This window comes from Saccostrea echinata, unplaced genomic scaffold (assembly GCF_033153115.1).
Source record: "Saccostrea echinata isolate AGI-Se365-2 ecotype Australia unplaced genomic scaffold, CSIRO_AGI_Sech_v1 ptg000002l, whole genome shotgun sequence".
Lineage (NCBI taxonomy): Eukaryota > Metazoa > Mollusca > Bivalvia > Ostreida > Ostreidae > Saccostrea > Saccostrea echinata.
The window spans coordinates 10006034-10026451 of record NW_026889751.1 but is presented as its reverse complement, the minus strand read 5'-3'; the positions used below and the strand labels follow the sequence as shown (position 1 = coordinate 10026451).

General features: G+C 32.3%; 2 protein-coding genes across 2 annotated transcripts in view; one reads left to right on the top strand and one right to left on the bottom strand.

Annotated features, from left to right (window-relative positions):
• The window catches only part of LOC133172229 (immediate early response 3-interacting protein 1-like), a 57803-nt gene that overhangs the window by 18591 nt on the left and 18794 nt on the right, over nt 1–20418 (bottom strand). The gene's annotated exons all lie outside the window — the stretch shown is intronic.
• LOC133204205 (cilia- and flagella-associated protein 251-like) lies at nt 7019–20416 on the top strand. Its single transcript, XM_061339954.1, has 11 exons — nt 7019–7063; nt 8000–8185; nt 8400–8621; nt 16803–16940; nt 18896–18967; nt 19087–19164; nt 19293–19358; nt 19466–19528; nt 19679–19738; nt 19856–20081; nt 20322–20416. The coding sequence occupies exons 1-11, from the start codon at nt 7019–7021 to the stop codon at nt 20414–20416; spliced, it is 1251 nt and encodes a 416-aa protein (XP_061195938.1).

Genomic DNA, 20418 nt, shown 5'->3' with positions numbered 1-20418 from the left:
AAGCAACCTATACATTTTCTGAAAGGTAAAATCTTAAAGTATTTAATTATGCAGAGTAAAATGACGTCATGGTTGCCATGGCAACGAATGAGACCCATAATTGCCAAAATATGTGTCCCCCCCTTTTACATCCCAGAAATACAAACAAATTTACAAATAATGTTTCCATAACAGAGGATTTAGTGATACTATTAAAACAAAGCATGCAAACAATTAGTTTTTAGTTATACTGGTCAATTTTATTTTATGGAAAGAGTTTATACAATTACACAATGTCCATGTATTAGACTTTAACTTTATACAGCTGTCTGATTGTCGTAATTATAAGCAATTTACAAATTGCTTTCCCTCCTACAGTTTTTGCCTGATTTCAATAAAATTTGGTACACATGTAAAGAACACTAAGATTCAAAATTCAATATTTTAGCATTTTTATTTCAATGAACAGTGTTGCCATGGTTACAAAAATAGCAATTTTGAGAAGGAAACTTTCTAACAAAACATGGGTATACTATATTCAACGCAATCGTACACATTAAAATTACAAATATCAACGTTACAAAAATTGACATATATTAAACGTTGGTTGAAGGGAGAGGAGGAGGGATATTGCTGAACATTGTCCCTAATTCGTTTGTTAAATGTTGATTTGATGTCCGCTGAATCATGCGAGAAAATATCTCGCCTTAAATACCCGATTTTTTTTTTTTTTTGGAAAACCCATGTGTTCTAGAAGAAACAATATTAATGCCCATTCGTTTTTGACATCAAATGGTCCCCCATGTACTTTAAGTAGAGTTTTATCACTGAATAAAATTGCTTGCCTAGTTCCAGAGACCTGCATCTGAGAATTCACAACACCCTGATATGTACTTGAACATACAATATCACTAGTTCATCATTAAGTTTTAAAAGAAGACCACGAGGAGAGTATGGCAAAGGACTACGCTCACTAACTATTGATTCCAGCCTAAATTTTACACCCCTTTATTCAATTAAAAATGACAATTTTGCCATTATTTTTTTTTATATTGCAAACAAGAGTTCACTAGTGATTGAATTATATTACTGTCATATTGTAATTTTTGAATTTACCGGATGGAAGTAAATACAAAATTACAATATTACAACTTGTCATATTGTAATTATTAGCTCACCTGAGCCGAAGACTCAAGTGAGCTTTTCTGATCAAAGAATGTCCGAAGTCCGTCTGTCGTCTGTAGTCCGTAAACTTTTCACATTTTCGACTTCTTCTCAAGAACCACTGGGCCAATTTCAACCAAACTTGCCACAAAGTATCCTTGGGTGCATTTAAGTTTGTTCACAGGAAGTGTCGTGTCCTCTTTCAAGGGGAGATAATTAAGAATTCGTGAAAATTTTGTGGCTTCTTTTAAATATCTTCTTCTCAAGAACAACTGGGCTAGAAAAGATGAAACTTGTGTGGAAGCTTCATGACATACTGTAGATTCAAATTTGTTCATATCATGACCCCCGGAGGTAGGGCAGGGCCGCAAGAGGGGGTCGAAGTTTTACATAGGAATAAATAGGATATGTCTTTAAAAATCTTCTTCTGTAGAACAGCAAAAGCCATGATTAGTCATATTATAATAGAAGTATCCTCAGGTAGTGTAGATTCAAGTTTGTTCCAGTCATGACCCATGGGAGTAGGACAGGGCCACGACAGGGGGTCAAAGTTCACCATAGGAATATATTGGAAATATCTTTAAAAATCTTCTTCTCAAGAACAGCTAAGCCATTATTAGTTATATTAATACAGAAGTATCCTCAAGTAGTGTAGATTCAAGTTTGTTCAAATCAAGACCCCCACAGATAGGGCAGGGCCACAACAGTGGGTCAGAGTTTTACATAGAAATATTAGGCATAATGGTTAAGGGGCATTCAAGTAAAATGCATTGAAGACCTGAAATAATGGAATGACCTGGCAACCCTTTGAATGGACTAGCCAAACCAAAGGGTATATAAGCCAAAGCTTTGGCAAAGTCAGGCATTCAGAAGCTAGCAGAAGAAGTTGGATGCTGAATCAGCAATAAAGAAGTTAAGGTATTCCATCCCTAATATCAACAGATTCATTGAAATTGAATACACGACAGATATGTAGGTGTTTAATAATCAGTATATTTAGACATAATTCCCATTTATTACTATTACCATGTAAGGGTGGGATGTGTCCTAATTTATGACCTTGAATTTTGGTAAGGGTTGTCTCAATCTGTTTTTATTTGAAAAATTCAATTATAAAAACTTATCTGGTAAAAAAAAAGTCGTTTTCAATTGTCATTCTATTTCTAATGTTTTATGCATCTTTCCACTACAGTATTTATTAATATTCTTTTTATTTGAATATTTATTTTTAAAAGAAAAATTGCTTGTCCCCTTAGACTTCAATGCAATCTTTGTTAATTAATTACTGCTTAGTTAATAACATTTTTGAAACTTTCTCTTGATAAATCCTTTTCTACTATAAAATGCTTTTACATAGGAAATATCTTTAAAATCTTCTTCTCAAGAACCACTAAGCCATTATTAGTCATATTTATATAGAAGCAACCGTAGGTATTGTAGAATCAAGTTTGTTCAAATCATGGGGGCACAACAGAGGGTCAATTAAGTTTTGCATAAGAAAAAATATAAGAATCATCTTGAAAAAATCTGCTCAAGAACAGCAAAGCCATGATTAGTCATATTATTATTGAAGCATCCTTTGGTAGTGTAGATTCAAATTTGTTCAAATTTAGGGTGGGTAGTGTGGGGCCACAATGAGAGATCAGAGTTTTACATAAGAAAACATAGGATTGATTGATTGTATGTTGTTTTACGTTCCGTACAAGAATTTTTCACTCATACAGAGACATCACCATATACCGGTGAAGGGCTACAAATTTAGACCTTTACTCAGCACTCAGGGCCATTGAGCAGTGAGGGATTTTCATTGTGCCTACGCCTGCCGTGGCATGGGGCCTCGGTCATTAAGGTCTCATCTGAAGGACCCGCAACTTTCACTTCAAATTGCCGAGCGCTTGGCGAAGGAACAGTTGCTGCCTATTTTTTATCGAATTAGGTCAGTCGCGGCCGGGGCTCGAACCCCTTACCTTCCGATCACGGAGCGAGAGTTCTACAGAATGAGCTAACATGACGGTGGAAAACATAGGAAAATTTTTTTTTTAATTTGTTTAAGAACAGCAAAGCCATGATTAGTGATATTGATATGGAAGCATCCTGAGGTAGTTTAAATTAAAGTTTGCCCCCCCCCCCCTTAAATACTGAACTAATTACTGCTTCTTCCTAGCCAATGAGCTAAGGTGAGCGATGGGGCCCAGCCTCTTGTTGTATTTACTACCACCCGGTAAATTCAAAAATTACAGTATGACATTATTAATACCAGTGTCAAATTGTTCATTGCTCTTAATCACAATTCTTTTTATAAGGGGTCTAGAAGATGTATATCCATTGAAATCAGGCTTTAAAACATCAAGAGATTTTCAAATAGTACTCAGATTTTAAAGTGCTCATAGACATGTATAAATGATCCTTCATTTTTTCCATATGTTTTAACTCATGTAATTTATCTGTAAACATACCCCCACTCCCACCCTCAGGAACAACAAGCACTTTGGTATGAATTTGTTAAATAATAATTCAGAATTGCTGTAAAAAGGAAAGGGAGATGTTTTAAAAATATTTTCCGTTGATTTCTATAGTGAAAGACACAACTTCTTCCAAAATTATAGAGCTTAGGCATAGTTTCCGAATACTTCTGATTGTACTTTCATTAACATTTCTCCACAGCTTTTAGAAAATAATATAATGGCGGTTTTTATATTCAAAAGCGCATTTTGCTATTTTCGCGCGATGTTCTGTCAAATATATATTACATACTCGCTCCGTTTTATTTTTGTTGTAGAAGTAAATTCAACTTTTCAGTTTCTTCAATACACATACTTGTAATCCCTACTAATCTGTAAAGGATTAGGCAATGAGGGAGAATTTGTTAGTTTATCCCAAGTTTTCCATTTTTATCCAGTTTGATATAGACTTGTTCTTAACTCTCTGAAGACTGAAAAATGAATTTAACACGAACAAAGAACCCGAGTTTCCTGTGTGTTTATTCATAAATTATTTCTATAAATATTTAGCAATCTGATTAAAATCAGCTGTTTGTTTGGCTCGTTTACGACGTACGTAGTACTTTTGATATATTTTTTCATTGTGTCAGTTTTTTTTTTATCTTTTAATCATTAAAAAAGGATAACTGCGTTATCTATCCTGTCGCTGTAATAAAAATGCACCTTTCCTTTCAAAGTACACCAAGTACTAAAAAAAATGATTTATATATATATATATATATATATATATATATATATATATATATATATATATATATATATATATATATATATATATATATATATATATATATATATATATATATATATTATTTTTCCTTAATAAATCTGAAGATTAGGAAAATGGTAAGGATGATATTTAATTATTTGATTAATTATTTCTACTACATGAAGGACTGACACAAAATTCGACAGGCATTTCTGATTCAATGGGTGCACGCAATCGGGGCGTTGGGTGAAAGACTATTACTAGATGTATATATCTCCCAGTGCCATGGAAAATTCCTTTTATCACATGTTTATGGCTCAAAACGTGTCGGACACTAACTCTTCTTTACAAATAATTCATTTTTTTAAAAAATAAATCTGTTCCATATATCAAAAGAGCCAGTTTGTTTTACACTGAGCTCTTGAATGATTTCATTGTGCATGTAAAACGTCAGATGACGTCATAGTGCATTTTGTGTATTTTACTCGTAAAAGTTCCAATATTAAACAACAAATATCTCTGTAACGGATTCATGTACCTTTCAATGTCCGGAATAAAAAAAAAATGTTAGGCATAATCCCAGCTTTCAGGTTATGGCATTCATTTTTTATTTTATTGTGTTTGTAATTTAGATAAAGCCAACAGAAGATAGTACAAAATCAGTCATTTATGCCTAGTTTTATCAACTTCTTGCAATGATATGCAATATTCAATTCAAGTTTATAATAATTTCTTAACATCGCACAGAAAAGATTTTGAGTAGAAAAAATATTTAGTTTCTTCTCTAGTTTCAGAAAATATCAATTGTTTTGTTGTAACCCGAATATTTAGAAAACGCCAACAGTTAAATATTTGTGATGGTGAAAGTGCGTCCAAATGCGTCTCTGGGGGTTAAAGGGTTAAAACAGGTAATACACATGTCAAATGTAAATGCCCTATCTTATCTCAATCAGAATTTATCAGCAATGATTTTTTTTTTTGAAAATTAGGTCAAACGTCAAGGCCAAGGTCATGGGGGTTAAAATCATAGTTCATTTGGAAATGTTTGTCACAAATAATAAATATTAATGCCCTATTTTCGCTCCTACAAATATTAACAGCATTGATAAAATGTTTGAAAATGAGCTCAGATTTGAAGATCAGGGTCACGGGGTCGCATATAATAGCACATTCGGAAACTTTTTGACACAGGTAATTAAGGTATTCCATCCCTAATAACCTCAGATTCAATGAATTTGAATACATAACATGTGTACGGGTGGAATACTCAGTATATTTAGACATAATTCCCATTTATTACTATTAGCATGTAAGAATGGAACGTTTCCTAATTTATGACCTTGACCTTTGTTGAAGAGTTATCTCCCTCTTTTTTTAAGAAATAAAAATCAATTTTAAAAAATCCATACGGTAAAAAAAATTGTTTTCAATTGTCATTCTATTTCTAATGATTTAATGCATCTTTTCACAACAGTATTTATTGATATTCTTATTATTTGAATTTTTATGTTAAAAAAATCGCTTGTCTCCATAGACTTCAATGCAATTTCTGTTAATTAATTACTGCTTAGTTAATTACATTTTTGAAACTTTCTCTTGGTAAATCTTTTTTTGCTGTAAATTGCTTTGAATTAATATCAGAGTATTATATACGTGATGGATATTTAAGGATAGAGAATTAGGTCCTATTAGGGATGGAAATCCTTAAATGCACTTCTCAAATACGAATACCTATCTCATTCAAAAGTTATCACCAATGTTAAAAGTTTTAAAAATTTGGTCAAATATGAAGGTCAAGGGGTCGAAAATCATAATATTCCCGAAAACGTCTTGTCACAGGTGATGCACATATTAAATACGAAAGCCCTAACTTTTCTCAATCAAAAGTTGTAAGCTAAGATAAAATTTTTTAAAAGTAGGTCAAACTTCAAGGTAAATGTCACGGGGTCAAAAATCATAGTATATTTGGAAAGGTCTTGTCAAAGGTTATGTACATGTGAAATACAAAAGTCTTATCTTTTCTCATTCAAAAGTTATTACCAATGTTAAAGTAATATTAAAATTTTTGAAAAGTAGGTCAAACTTCAAGGTGACGGGGAGGTTTTTGTAACAGACAGACTGATAGATGAATGAGATTTAATGTTCCCTCACTTTCAACATAAGTCATACTATATTCTTGATTCTCTTATTGATTTTGACGCGATTCATGGCTCTTTTCCATTCTTTATAGCCTTTCTCTCCAAGCAGAGGAGATGAACTTCGCGCGCCCTTCAGACACACACAGAAAATTGGATCGATTCGGGTACGTAGACATACGCCTGTTATCTCTTTCTTACGCCTCACAAAAAGTGCTGAAGAATTTATAACATTAATCTGAATTATAGATTTTAAATTTTAAAATTTAGTGCTTTTTTTGGGCAGGAAAACGAAGTATGGGTAGTAGCTCAGGATGACCGTAGATGGGGAGTCTTCGACCCGTACCCAGACACCAGTACTAGAGTACGCCTATTGAAATTTTAAAAAAAATATTAAATTCTCCAGATTATACCAAAAAGGGGGGAATCAAAATTTAAACATTTTTACTCCAAGCAAACCTTATTCTATGATACACTGCATCTAAAACTTTTTTTTTTTATTTTGGCAGCGCGAATGGCTTACATCACTCATGTCTCGCTTCAATAGACCACAGTTTTGGAACAGACCTGAACAGGTAATTCATGAAATGCTATATTCAACTCTACTCTATATCTACTACTTTGATGCTTAATTTTTTCCATTCCTCCACATTGTTTAAATCTGTTTTATACGGAGTACTAGAATGATCCACAGTAAAAATGTAGGTCGCTTTGACTTGAAGCTCTAGAAGGAAATGTAATATATGTAGATCTTCCTTTTAAAGAAAATAGTCACTAATCATGATGCTCAAATGTATATTCATGCCTTTGTACCCCTTTTATGGAAGATGTAGCACAGAAATTTACACAAAAGTTATAAACTTCATGAACAAATAAATTTCTCCCTTTCACACAATCTAATTCTTCCAGAACGTGTACAAAAAGATTTTTTTTCCAAATGAAAAATAAGGGTTACTTTTCCTGTTTCAGGGTTGAAGACATTTCAGTTATTTACTGCACATTTTAATCATAATCAAAAATTTCACTTGAACATCTGATCGAAATTGTAGAAAAACGTTTCTAAATTTAAGATATTACAAGTAATTTAAAAAATTAACAATAATAAAAATACACATGAGGCAATATTATATACTTGGGAATTTTTTTTTACATAAACCTGTATTATAAATGACATGTATGTACTCTAATGAAGTATTTACCCTAATCTTACAATAAATTAGGGGACATACAGTAATAATTACTCAGTCCGTTCCGTCTATATTGTCTTTACATGTAGATGTAAGGTTTAACTCAGCGTTTAGATCACTTTCCGGCTAATCTCAAAGGATATTCAAACCATAATTTCTTGTAGTGCATCTGTGGACTTGATGAAATACATGCTTTGAATGTACCCTCACCGGGGGTATTGGTCCCATTAGTACAACTCTACAATTTTTTTTAATCTTAACTGGCTTTATACATAACATGATGACCTCATTACATGTAAGTAAAAATGCTATGTTTAAATTTAGAAGAAACAGGAGAAGGAAAAGATAGAAGAGGAGAATGAGGAAAAGGAGGACACAGAAAAGAAGGAAAAGAAAGAGGAAAAGGAAGGAGACAATAAGGGAAAGAAGAGCGGAAAAGAAACAGAGCAGGAAAAAGGCAAACATGAGGAGGAAAAAGAAGAAGGACAGAAGGTTTCTGAACCAGCAGGAGTAAGTTTGAGTATGAGTACTCTAAAAAAAAAATAAAGAAGGATTTTTTTTCACCATCAAAATTATTTGAAACTATTTGGATAGTGTTGTATTTAACTGATCTGTTGTCTAGATTTATTAATTTACCTATATTTAGTATGCTTTATTATACTATATAAATACAATTCTGGTCAATTTTACTAAGTAATGCATGTTTAAATTTTAGAAGAAAAAGGAGAAGGAAAAGAAAAAGATTGAGAAGGAAGAGAAGAAGAAGGAAAAAGAGGAGAGGAAGGAAATGAAGAAGAAGGAAAAGAAGAAGAGTGAAAAGAAAGAGGAGAAGGAAAAGAAAGAGGAGGAAAGTGGAAAGAAGGAAAAGAAGAAGAGGAAAGAAACAAAGAAGGAAAAGGACAAAAAAGAAGAGGAAGATGGACAGAAGGTTTCTGAATCAGTAGGGGTAAGTTTTAATATGAGGACTCTCATGATATGAGATAATTTTTTCTGACATTGTTGTATTTAAATGATAAAATAAATGTGTATGTTCTCAGAGAAAGTTCAGAAAAGATACTTTACATTTCAGAGAATGAGAAGATTTTTGATGTGCCTGTGTTGTTGCATTGGGTAAGTGAAGAGAAGCTAATATTATTCAAATTTATTTATTTATTTCTCACAAATGTTACATAAGTTGGTCTAAATTAGTTCTACAGGACACAAATTTTTGATGTTTATTTTTTGTTATTAGCTCTCTCTCTCTCTCTCTCTCTCTCCTAATGTTACAACCTTTTACAGCTTTTTAACAAATTGTTTCACTTGTTATTGCAGAAGAAACAGAGAAGACTAAGCTGAGCCACCTAATTTACGCCGGTTGATTTTTTTATAATAAAGATAATTTCCACACTTTTGGGACCAAGGAGGTGACACCCGAGCTGTTTTTCCCGCAGTTCTTTATTTGGCAGTTAATCCTTTCTTTTTATCTTCTTTCGGACCTTATTTTTGTCGGAATTTTCCAGAATTGTGAGCCTTAGAGACAGATCTAAGATTCCTCTTGCTGACCAAACTAACCTTTTCTAAATTCTTCCTTTGGCTTTTTTCTGTCTGGTGATGACGCCAGTGATACACAACACTGGTCTGATTCACCAGAGCAAAATTATTTCAACGTTTTCGGAAACTTTCGGCCTTCTAGGGAGGGCCCATTCCACAGACGCCGGAATGGACCTTCCCTATCAAAAAGCATTAAATTGTAAATACCACATCCATTTAGAGATGTACGAAAGTTCCGTTGTCCTCTCCTTTCAAAATTATTATAATTAAGCTTGTAACTTATTTATAGTAATTTATTTATAGAAATATTTAATAATTGTATGTAATACCGAATTAAATATGCAGATACAGTTGTTGATTTTTTTCTAGTTTGTTTATTTTTAAAGTCACTTCTTTTTTGTAATGATATAACACAGGCTAAAATCGTAACTATGGCCAGCTGAAGAGGTCATTTATATAAAATGCGTAATGTTTATCTGGCCGAAACTTCTATGTCTAATTGTTAAAATGACTGAACTGATCATTACAGATATTTATTGAAAGAGCTTTATGCTAATTGTTAATGTTAATGAAATGTTAGTGGATATCCATTACCTCTGCCTTTTTATCATACATGCAAGTTATACATATTTTGTTTGTCTGTTATTTCTTATTTGTGCAAAAATTATATAAAAAAGATTTCAAGGCTCGCTTCAAGGTATGTAATATATAATTGAGACAAAGTTTCATATTAAATGAATGTTCAAGAACACACATCTGTTCCTTATTTATTTTCATTATAATGATGTTTTAATTTAGCTAGTAATATGCAGTAAATATAAATCTGAAGCAAAAGGACAGTACTGTACAGGGCTGGATCTTGGAATTTGGGTTGGGGGGGGGGGATTTTTTCAAGGATACAGAGGTTTGGCGACCACCTTAAAGCTCCTAGCGGGTCCAATTTACGCCCTGGTGGGGGCCCAGGGGCGAAGCCACTGGAAGTTCCTGAATTTTAGTGATTTAAAAGTAAAATTGAACCTTATTTAGCCTTCATAAGCGAAGTTACATGTCTTCCTAAAAATAGAAATAAAGAAGATGGGCGAACAAGGCGAGCATAAATGCCTATGGTGCAATAAACAACGAAGTGAATAATTAATTTTCATTTATAACAAATTTTCTTAGATATTTCACCTAACCTTAGGTATACTTTGTGTAGAATCTCCACAATTTACAAAAATCTCACAAAGATTGAAATTATTTGTCTATGAAATTGCATACAAACTCCAAGGGGGAAAAATGATTATTTTCTCATACTATAACAATTTTTCCATATGAGTCCGTCTTCGCTCCATTTGTCTGAAAGGTTATCCTTAAACTTTGCTTAAGAATATACATTTTTTGCTTTACAAAAGCATGATCGAACCACAGACCCACTATACTTTACACAACATTCGTATCTTTCTGAGAAATATTTTAAGTCCATTTAGTCAAGGGTCATATCACAACCATGATTTGAATGCCGGTATTTGTTATGAGTGGTGTAGCGTAGTAGTTAGTATGTAAGTCTCAAATACAGATGATACTCAGCTTTTTATTGCTTCATCATATTTTTCATCTTAATTATATCTCATAAATGTAAAAACATTCAAACTTAACTGCTTTCTGATATACATGTTTACAATTAGGTGCACAACTCTAAGAGAAACTAGAGTGTTCCAAGGAACGCATGTGTCGCCTGCTTTGTAGCTTCATTAAAGATGTGAATAAATCTAAGTTTGGTTACCTTTTAATTTTCTATAGGCATGATATACTGATAGTTTATGCATTTCCCTGCAAAGAAAAAATGGCATCCATGGATAGTATGACTACGATAGAATATGACAATCAAAGAAAATATGGTTCAACAACCCTTTTAATAATTAAATTAAAATTAATAGAAATAACTATTTGTCACTTTATTAATGCGTGTTTCCAATAATCCTCCAAAAGAGATTTCAGTCTGTCTTTACTACAAAGATCCATTGTTGAATACCGATCCCGATGTCTTTTATGGTATTTAAATATAAGTTTGTGTGGTAATTGAATATCATACAGTTTCAAAGTATTTTTTCATGAGCTAAATGTGTTTTCCATTATCATTCAAAAGAGATTTCAGTCTGTCTTTACTGAAATTCTCAGTCTACACGATCCATTGTAGAATACCGATCCCGAGGTATTTTCATACTATTTAAAAATAAAAGTTTGTCTGGTAACTGAATATTATACAGTTTCAAAGTACACTATCATAAGCTCATAAACATGTATTAATGCTAATTATCTAAACCCTACCTCTCAAAATTCAAAAGTCATAAGTTTAATTAAACTGCCCGAGATATTTTTTTTGCAAAGTAGGTCAAAGGTCAAGGTCAAGTGGATTGTAATGCTAGTATTTTTCATAATGTCTTATGACAAACAGTGCACATGCTATATAGCATAGACTTACCTCTTAAATGCCAAAAATATGCTGTATTTCGGCGTTATGAACTATTTTGAAAAGTAGGTCAAAGGTCGAGGTCACGAGGTCGGTAACCATGGTAATTTACAAAAGCCGTAGTGCCAAGCAATATATGTGCAAAATATCAATCCATACCTCTTACAGTTCTTGAGATATAGGGATTGACAGACGAACAGACAGACAGACGGACAGCTAGACAGACAGACGCCGGGTAAAGTGATCCCTTAGTGCCGCTCTGCTCTGCAGGCGACAAAAAAAAAAAATAGACAGCAGATCATAGAGCTATACACATGCAATGTGTGCGCCACTTTTGGACTTGTTTTCCTAAAAGGGCCTATCTCCGAGTATTTTATGTACATTTCACTACTGATCACTTTTTTTCCCAAGAAATTCTTCTAATTGCATTCATCAACAACTGAAGAGAAAGTACATTTAAGGTAATTCCATCCTCAAAATTTTATGGGTTCAAAGTATAGAAAAAGTGCATTTATTTTCACTAGATATAGCCTAAATTAATAAATAATTACAAAAATGTATAGGTTGCCATATTTTTTAAGATGCCATGCATAAATAAACAGAGGTATATGTCAGCATAAAAAAATCGTAACATTTTTAGTAAACAGTATTATTAATACTATGTAAAAACTGGTTCAAATGCATAATTCTGATACTGAAAGTTCCAAAATAATTGTTACTTTATAAATATGCATGAATTGTGAATATCACGGAAGCCATTTGACATTAGAAGTAGAATAAAGAAAATGCCCTTAGCGTCATTTTTTAAATATTAAATAATTGATTAAATATAAAAAAAATATTTAGTCTTAAGGTTCTTTCACTAAACAATATTTTTCATTACACCTATTGAAAATCATTCTTCCAAAAGATTTATTTCTATTGGGTATGAATTTAAATAGATAACAGATTTTGCAAAAACCTATGACATCACAGAAGGATGGACATACCTTAATTCTTGCCGATCCCCGATCGCAATTTTCACGTGTGAACAAAATCATTTTCTTCACTTTCCGAGGTTAAAAGAATTTCTGGTACAAGTAAATCGACATTTTAAGTGGGATATTGTCCTAAGAATGTTTTGGTATCAAAAACTGATGACAGATCTTTATTGTGGAATAGATGATTAAGGAAATCATTTCCCCGATGACACTGATTGCTTGAAAAGTAAAATTCATGTACATTGTAACGCTGCTTTTGTAAGAGTGCCAAATGTTGTGCTTTATAAATTTATCTATTCACTTCCAACATATTTTAATATGTTCAATTTTATATCTTGACAGTTTTTCCTTTATATGTATACACATATCTTAATTTTGGGGAATTTTAGGAGCGGGTGGGGGTATGCCCCCATGCCCCTCTAAATCCGCCAGTGCTGTATATCCCTAGATGGGATTCTTGGGATAGAACCAGAACTTTATAAACTACCGGATTCCAATATTAATGCCCCCATAAACTGAATTCGGTTTTATATTTGCATTGGCATGGCTTGACATTCTCCAGGCACGTAGTATCAGTACCCCCCCCCCCCCCCGTTACATTATGGTCGAGAGTTTAGCTCATTGTACAACATGTCTTCCTCATCATAAATGTTGACAAGTGTTTATATCATGTTGTAAATTTTGAATTTACTTGATGAAGGTAAACATAATAGAGTCGGTCAAGTTGCGAGTTGACTGAAAAGGTTTTTTTCCATCCCGGAATTTTATTTAAGGTGAGAAAGTGGATGTTGAACTGATTATACAGGTAAGTAAAGTTGAACGAGATGGTTAGAGAGGGAGCAAGGCAGTACCTCCCCCCATCTTTTAATACATCATATTTTCGTTTTTTTTCTTTGCTTGTCAAATTTTCTGTGATGCCTATTTGTTCGACTAATAATCAAATATTCAAATATTTCAATTTTGTTTTATTTATTTATGTTGAGGAGGGAGGCAGCGATCAATCAAGACATATATTTTTTAAAAAATTATTTTAGAGGAGTTCAAATTTTTTCAGATAATTAACTAGTCTTAACACTTCTTTCTGCGTAAAATCAATGAAAAAAAACTGCGATCGATATAGTATTGTTCTGCCGCCTACCACCCAGTCAATTTTAAAAAGTTTGCATATTTTTAAATTAATGATTTTTCATAGAGAGAGATAACTTATACTATAGTTTTGAATTTCACTATAGAAATCAAAAGAAAACGAAAAATATTTTTACCCCCCCCCCCTTGTGAAACAAAAATTCCTTCTAACAGATATTATGAATTGTTACCAGGTATTTACAAATACATACCAAAGCTTGGGGGGCATATGTTTACAAAAAAAAGCAAAAATGGTCATTTTATTACCAATTTCAAATGAGATTACAACAAAGTGGGCGGGGTACTTTATAATCTTAAACGTTGAACTTTACATAAGTTAAACACACGGAAAGATATAAGTTCATTTATTCATTTCCACGAGTATTTGAAAATTTGATGATGTTTTAAAGTCTGATTTCAATGAATAATATTTTCTACCTCCTTATAAAGAGAAGTTGTAATTAAGTGCCACTAACTACTTGACACTAGTTTTTGAATTATTTACGAAACTCTTCTTTGCATTTAAACAGGTTTTTTATGACCAAATTACTATTAATATTTTATTAAATGGTTGTAAAATGTAGGCGGGAACCGAGGGTTAGCGTGCGTAGTTCTTTGATGGAGGGAGAACTGTAGATTCCTTGTTTTTAGGCGAGTACTTAAATATCGCTAAATGAGCCTTAGATGTCAATTCACGAGGACATTAATTCAAGATATTTTACATGGATTTCAGCATAAAAAAAATAAATTTTATTATTTTACTCGTATTTTATTTCACGAGTGGGGCCTCTAGCGAAATTATGCGATAATTGATTCCTCACATTTTCATTGGAATCTACAGTATATCACAGCCTTATAGTCAAAAAGTGTTGAGAAGTTTTCTATAACATTAATGCCGTAGCCCAGACCTTGAATTACGGGCTACAGGGCCAGGTCGGGATGAGGGCGTATTTTTTTAAAAAGTAAAATGACACAAGAAACTGCCAATATTTGAAATGTATATTACATTAATAACTATAATCACTCTTAGTCTAGTTGATTTAAGAAGAGTATATTAAGTAGAAAGTAGGTGTCCCTTCATTCCAAAACTAATGTATGTATAGTATGCATCATTCCTCTTTTTTGCTTGGAAGTTAAATAACTTTTGATCCCTTAGTGGAAATCCTGACTTCCCTTCCAGCGTAATAAAAAAGTGTAATTTTTATTCGTTCGGCTATTATGGTTATATGCAAAATTTATTCCAAATGGGGAAATATTTTGAAGTAATTAAAATCTTATAACAATGTCTATGCATCAGTATTTTTCAGTCAATCTATAGCTAAACAATTATACATAAACAAGATTTTCCATCCAATATTCTACAGAGAGAAAACAAAATCGTCCAGACGCCTTGATAGCTGCTGGGAGTACATTGTAATTATTTTTGTCTGGTGTACATGTACTAGTTTTCGTGTTTTGTTTCACCAACTTGAGCTTTGCAATGGCTTTTATATCCACTTTTACGGAATTCAAGTTTTTGATTTTATTTTCACATTCACATAAACGTTATGTCCATTTTCTAATTTATTTACATTTTATTTCATTTAGACATATTGGGAAATGAACTGATTAAAATAAACCTTGCGTCAGGCCTTCCGCATTTAGCTTGTATTTTTTTTCGGGGGGGGGGGGGGGGGAGAATGACTATCAATATTAATTATATTATAATATATTTGAAAATACATATATTACCAACATCTCTGTAAATTTTAGCCAAAAAATGAGGGACATGACATATCTACCTCTACATTAGAAAAGAAAAAATAGAATAAATCTATTACGGTCATCATAACTTTACGGTTATTTGGTTACAGTTATCTTAAAGTTCTGTTACGGTCATCATACTGCAAAAGTTTGAGGACGATTTGTCGTTTTATTTTCCTAAATGCGGTAAACAACAACAACTGGTATCTATATTACATCCCTATATACTCAAATATATCTCAGCCTCACTTTTCCAATATATATTCCTTTTATAAAAGTGAGACTGAGATCAAAAGTGAGCTCATCTAAGTTTTATGGCCCCGGAGCCAGGTCAGCTGACATTTTTTAATGACTGTAATATACACTACGATTATCAACTTGTACATATTAAGACAAGAAGCTGAATGTATTATAGACATATATACAATTCGTATATAATTTTAATGTTATTTTAAATTATTTTTATTTTTTTTTCATTTATGTTATAAAATCATTTTATTTAAATTATTTTAGATTATGGAAGAATTAAACATCATTAGATTTTTATCACAGAAGAAAAGTCAGATGTTTGGATATGGGAGATACTGTTTACGTAGAGAACGTGTTTCTCAAGATTGTCCGGAATTATCCGACCTGTTTGGATATACCCAATATTTGCTTCAAATTGGTATTGTTACGTCACTCACTATGACGACACAATGGATTTCTCTTCATAAGAAGTCTGATAGGCCTGTAAGATGTAAAGATTTTACAATGCAGTAAAATTGAAATGGTAAGTACTCTGGCTTTGTGGAAATGTGTGCTTAGGCAACTAGCTTATTTATAGGCATATATAAATGAACTAGTCATAGGACAATGCAAGATATATTTTAATGAGTAATAATGTTGTAAAAAACATTTATCTCTCTTTATTGCTTGCCATTCGTCTCAATATTGTGACGTTATTTATTATGACGTCACAGTCATCAGTCGCTAAAACATAAACAGGAATCAAATCATACTTGTTTAAAAATGGTAAGTCTTCAGGGAATATTTTAATCTTTAATGTTATAAAGCCGGCTCGGAAATAGTTTTTGCATATCTCGTTCGGGTATATTGCGGAAACAGTTTTTTGTTACTGGGAATAAAAAAAACAAATATTAGTTATGAAAACTAAGGTTAAATAAACAATGGATATTGTTTAAGAATTCGTGTACCAAAGCAATATCGGTGTTGGTATGTCTAAGAAGAATATATTAAAATTGAATAACTTTTTAAAGTCTTCGGATGGTTTAAATATCCTCCTCTGTATTGTATATAGGCGGAAAAGAAGGAAGAGGATAACATCAAAAAGCAGAAATGTGACGATGTCAAACATGACAGTGATGAGAATATGCCAACTTTCAACAATGGCAGAGAGTTCATTAAAAACCTTAGGGAAATCTTAAGAGAAGAACTCGTAAGTATAAATAGATCCATAGTTAATTTGAATATATTTCATCGTGTAATTTCATTATGATACACAAAAGGATCCGTCAACTTGCAAGTTCCTCTCTCAATGTTAGTAAAGTTAATACAATTGTCATAGATGTTAGTAAAGTTAATAAAAAATTGCATAAATATATTGAAATAGTTAATCAAATTTTCAGATTCATTTATAATTTATTGAACTACTAAAAAAAATAATAAAGCAATATATATCATAAGATAAAGTAAAAATAAAATAAAACATCCATAGGTTATATTTTAACTGTATGGATGGACTCAGAGAGTTTTTAATCATATAAACAGAATATCTGTATATCCCTACAGTTTCTTCAGTTTACAGGTCGGGCAAAATTAATTTAATTGTCTTAACTGAAATAATGGTATTGTTATGATATATATATATATATATATATATATATATATATATATATATATATATATATATATATATATATATATATATATATATATATATAGTGGTACATCCGAATGCACCACTACTAGTCTAAAATAAATATGGCCGACGAAAACCTTACTTTTTTTGTCCCTTGATAATGAATAAATCGCTTTGATGTGTTTTAAATAAATAAAAAATTAGACTGTAACACAGTAAATTAATATATCAGGTGAACTAAACAGATATTTCATTTCATTGCCACTTAGCACATAACTCTTTTAAGTGCACATCTACTGGGCACTCGAGGGTATTTCACAGGCCCGTGGGAAGCAATTTCAGTTGGGGGGGGGGGGGGGGCAGCCAAACATTTTCAGTTGGGGGGGGGGGGGCACTATCAACTACCAAAATTCCTTGACAAGCAAAATGAAAAAGAAAAAAAAAGGTCATCAGCCGTTTTTATTGAGGGGGCACAAGCATATAGTAGCTAAGTTTTCTATTGTATTCTATATATTGGCAAAATTCGGGGGGGGGGCACGCCCCCCCCCCGGGTTCCTACGGTCATGTTTCAAAAGATGTGCTGTTTAATAATTACTCAAAGTAACTTCTAACAGACTAGAGTGATACTCATAAATTTCCCTGCTATTTTTATTCTTCAGTAGTCTATGGAATAGGGTTTAACCCTATCTTTTGGCTAACCATTAAGAAAAAAGTCTTGATTTATACAAAACAAAATAAAGCAAGTATTAAACATCTTCTTGGAACCTCAGTAAGTTTTTTATGAGGTCAAGAAAAAATTGATATGCTTAGCTCACAGTGCCTTCTGCATCCGCAAAAAGGTCAATTTTCTAGTTTAACTTAGGGTTGCACACACTGTTATCATTGTGAATGGGAATTTCTATAAAAATGTCTGGCTCATAACTGTCCATTTTGTCTGACGACGTCTACATTCAAGAAGAAATGGGTTTTATCCACCATTTTCATCATCCAAGTAACATAAACCGTAAAATATCTTTTTTTGAAAATACTGTTAACTCGTGTTATTTTTTTTTTTATAATGTCCATATAATAATGAGTAAATATTTAAAAAATAAAATGCTGCTGTCTTTGGTTGTTAGTACGGGAATTAATGTTGCAGCTGTTGCAGAAAAATGCATATTTTTTCTGCAATAGCTGCAATGTTAATGTCCGTACTAACAACCAAAGAAAGACGTTTTATTGTTTATATTTACGTATATATGTGCAAATAATCATTTAAAGTAGGATTAAGTAGGTTAAATATTGTATAATTGCTACATAAATAAATATTGTATAATTGCTAATTGTACATCATTGTACGTTTCATTTGTTGGAAGAGCTACTGCTCAAGAAATCTGTTGAAGTGATATGCTTAGCGGTGTTTACTAACTGATGAATGACAATGACTTTCTTGAGAAATAAAGAAAAATAATATTCAGTGGATATAAATATTAAACTATAATAAAATTGTAATATTTTCAATACAATTCGTAGCTCTTTCCCATTCTTTTTAGCCTTTCACTCGAAGTAGAAGATATGAATTTCGTGCACCGTTTAGGCACTCACAGAGAATTGGATCAATTCGGGTAAGTGAAAATACGCCTTTTAACTCTTTTCTTAATTTCTAAAAAGTGTACTGAAGAATTTAAAACTTACGGCTGAATTATAGATCTAAAATTTTGATATTAAGTTCTTTTAATGACAGGAAGACGCAGAGTGGAGGGTAGCTCGGAATGACCGGAGATGGGGAATCTTCGACCTGTACACAAACCCCAACGCTCGAGTACGGACATTGCCATAAACAAATCTTAAATCTTCCAGATTTTAAGAAAAAGGGGAAATCTAAATTTAAACATTTTATTCCAAGCAAATTTTATGCTATAAAACATTATACATGACTTTTTTTTGCAGCGCGATTACATTGCATCTCTTATGTCTGGTTTTTGTGGAACACACTTATTGAACAGACCTGAACAGGTAATCCATTAAAACCCTGTTTACTGCTTTAATACTTGATAATCTCAATTTCTTTGCAAATCTCTTGTATTTTGATAATCAGTTGTTTAAATGTGTTTTACTTACAGAGTACTAGAACGAGTCTCATTAGAAGTGCTGATCGCTCTGATGTGGGGGTCAAGAAAGGACAGGTAATGAGAATCCCCTTAAAATGACAAGGAAACATACATTTACGTCCTCCAAGTTATTTTACGCAAGAAACATGTATATAACAGAAATGTACAAAAAGTTTTAAAAATTTATGAATGTAATAACTACCTCTTTAGTATTTGCTATTAAAGGAGAATGAAAAGAAAGAGAATGAAGGAGAAAATAGGGATAAGAAGGAGGAAATAGAAAAAGCACGGGAAATGAACAAAAATGAGGAGGAAAAGAAGAAAGAAACTGAGCAGGAAATGAACAAAAATGAGAAAGAAAAGAAGAAAGAAACTGAGCAGGAAATGAAGAAAAATGAGGAGGAAAAGAAGAAAGAAACTGAGCAGGAAATGAACAAAAATGAGGAGGGAAAGAAAGAAGAAACTGGGGAGGAAATGAACAAAAATGAGGAGGAAAAGAAAGAAGAAACTGGGGAGGAAATGAACAAAAATGAGCAGGAAAAGAAAGAAGAAACAGAGCAGGAAATGAACAAAAATGAGCAGGAAAAGAAGAAAGATGAAAAGAATGTTTCTAAACTAGAAGGGGTAAGTTTGAAAACCAGGGCTTTCACAAAATGCCATCAAAAATGTTTGAAAACATTTGGGTACTGTTGTATATTTTGGTCTGTTGTATATTTTGGTCTGTTGCATATTTTGGTACTCCTGGGCATTGTATATATTTAAGTACTTGCTAAAATGGGTACATTGTCTCTACTTAGTATGCGTTATTAACGACAAATGTAAACTAATTATGGTCAATTTTACAAGTTACTGCATATTTGAATTTTAGAAGAACAAGGAGAAGGTAAAGAAAGAGGAGGACAAGGAAGAAACAGAGAAGGAGGAAAAGAAGAAAAAGACAGTGGAGAAGGAAAGAGAACATAAGG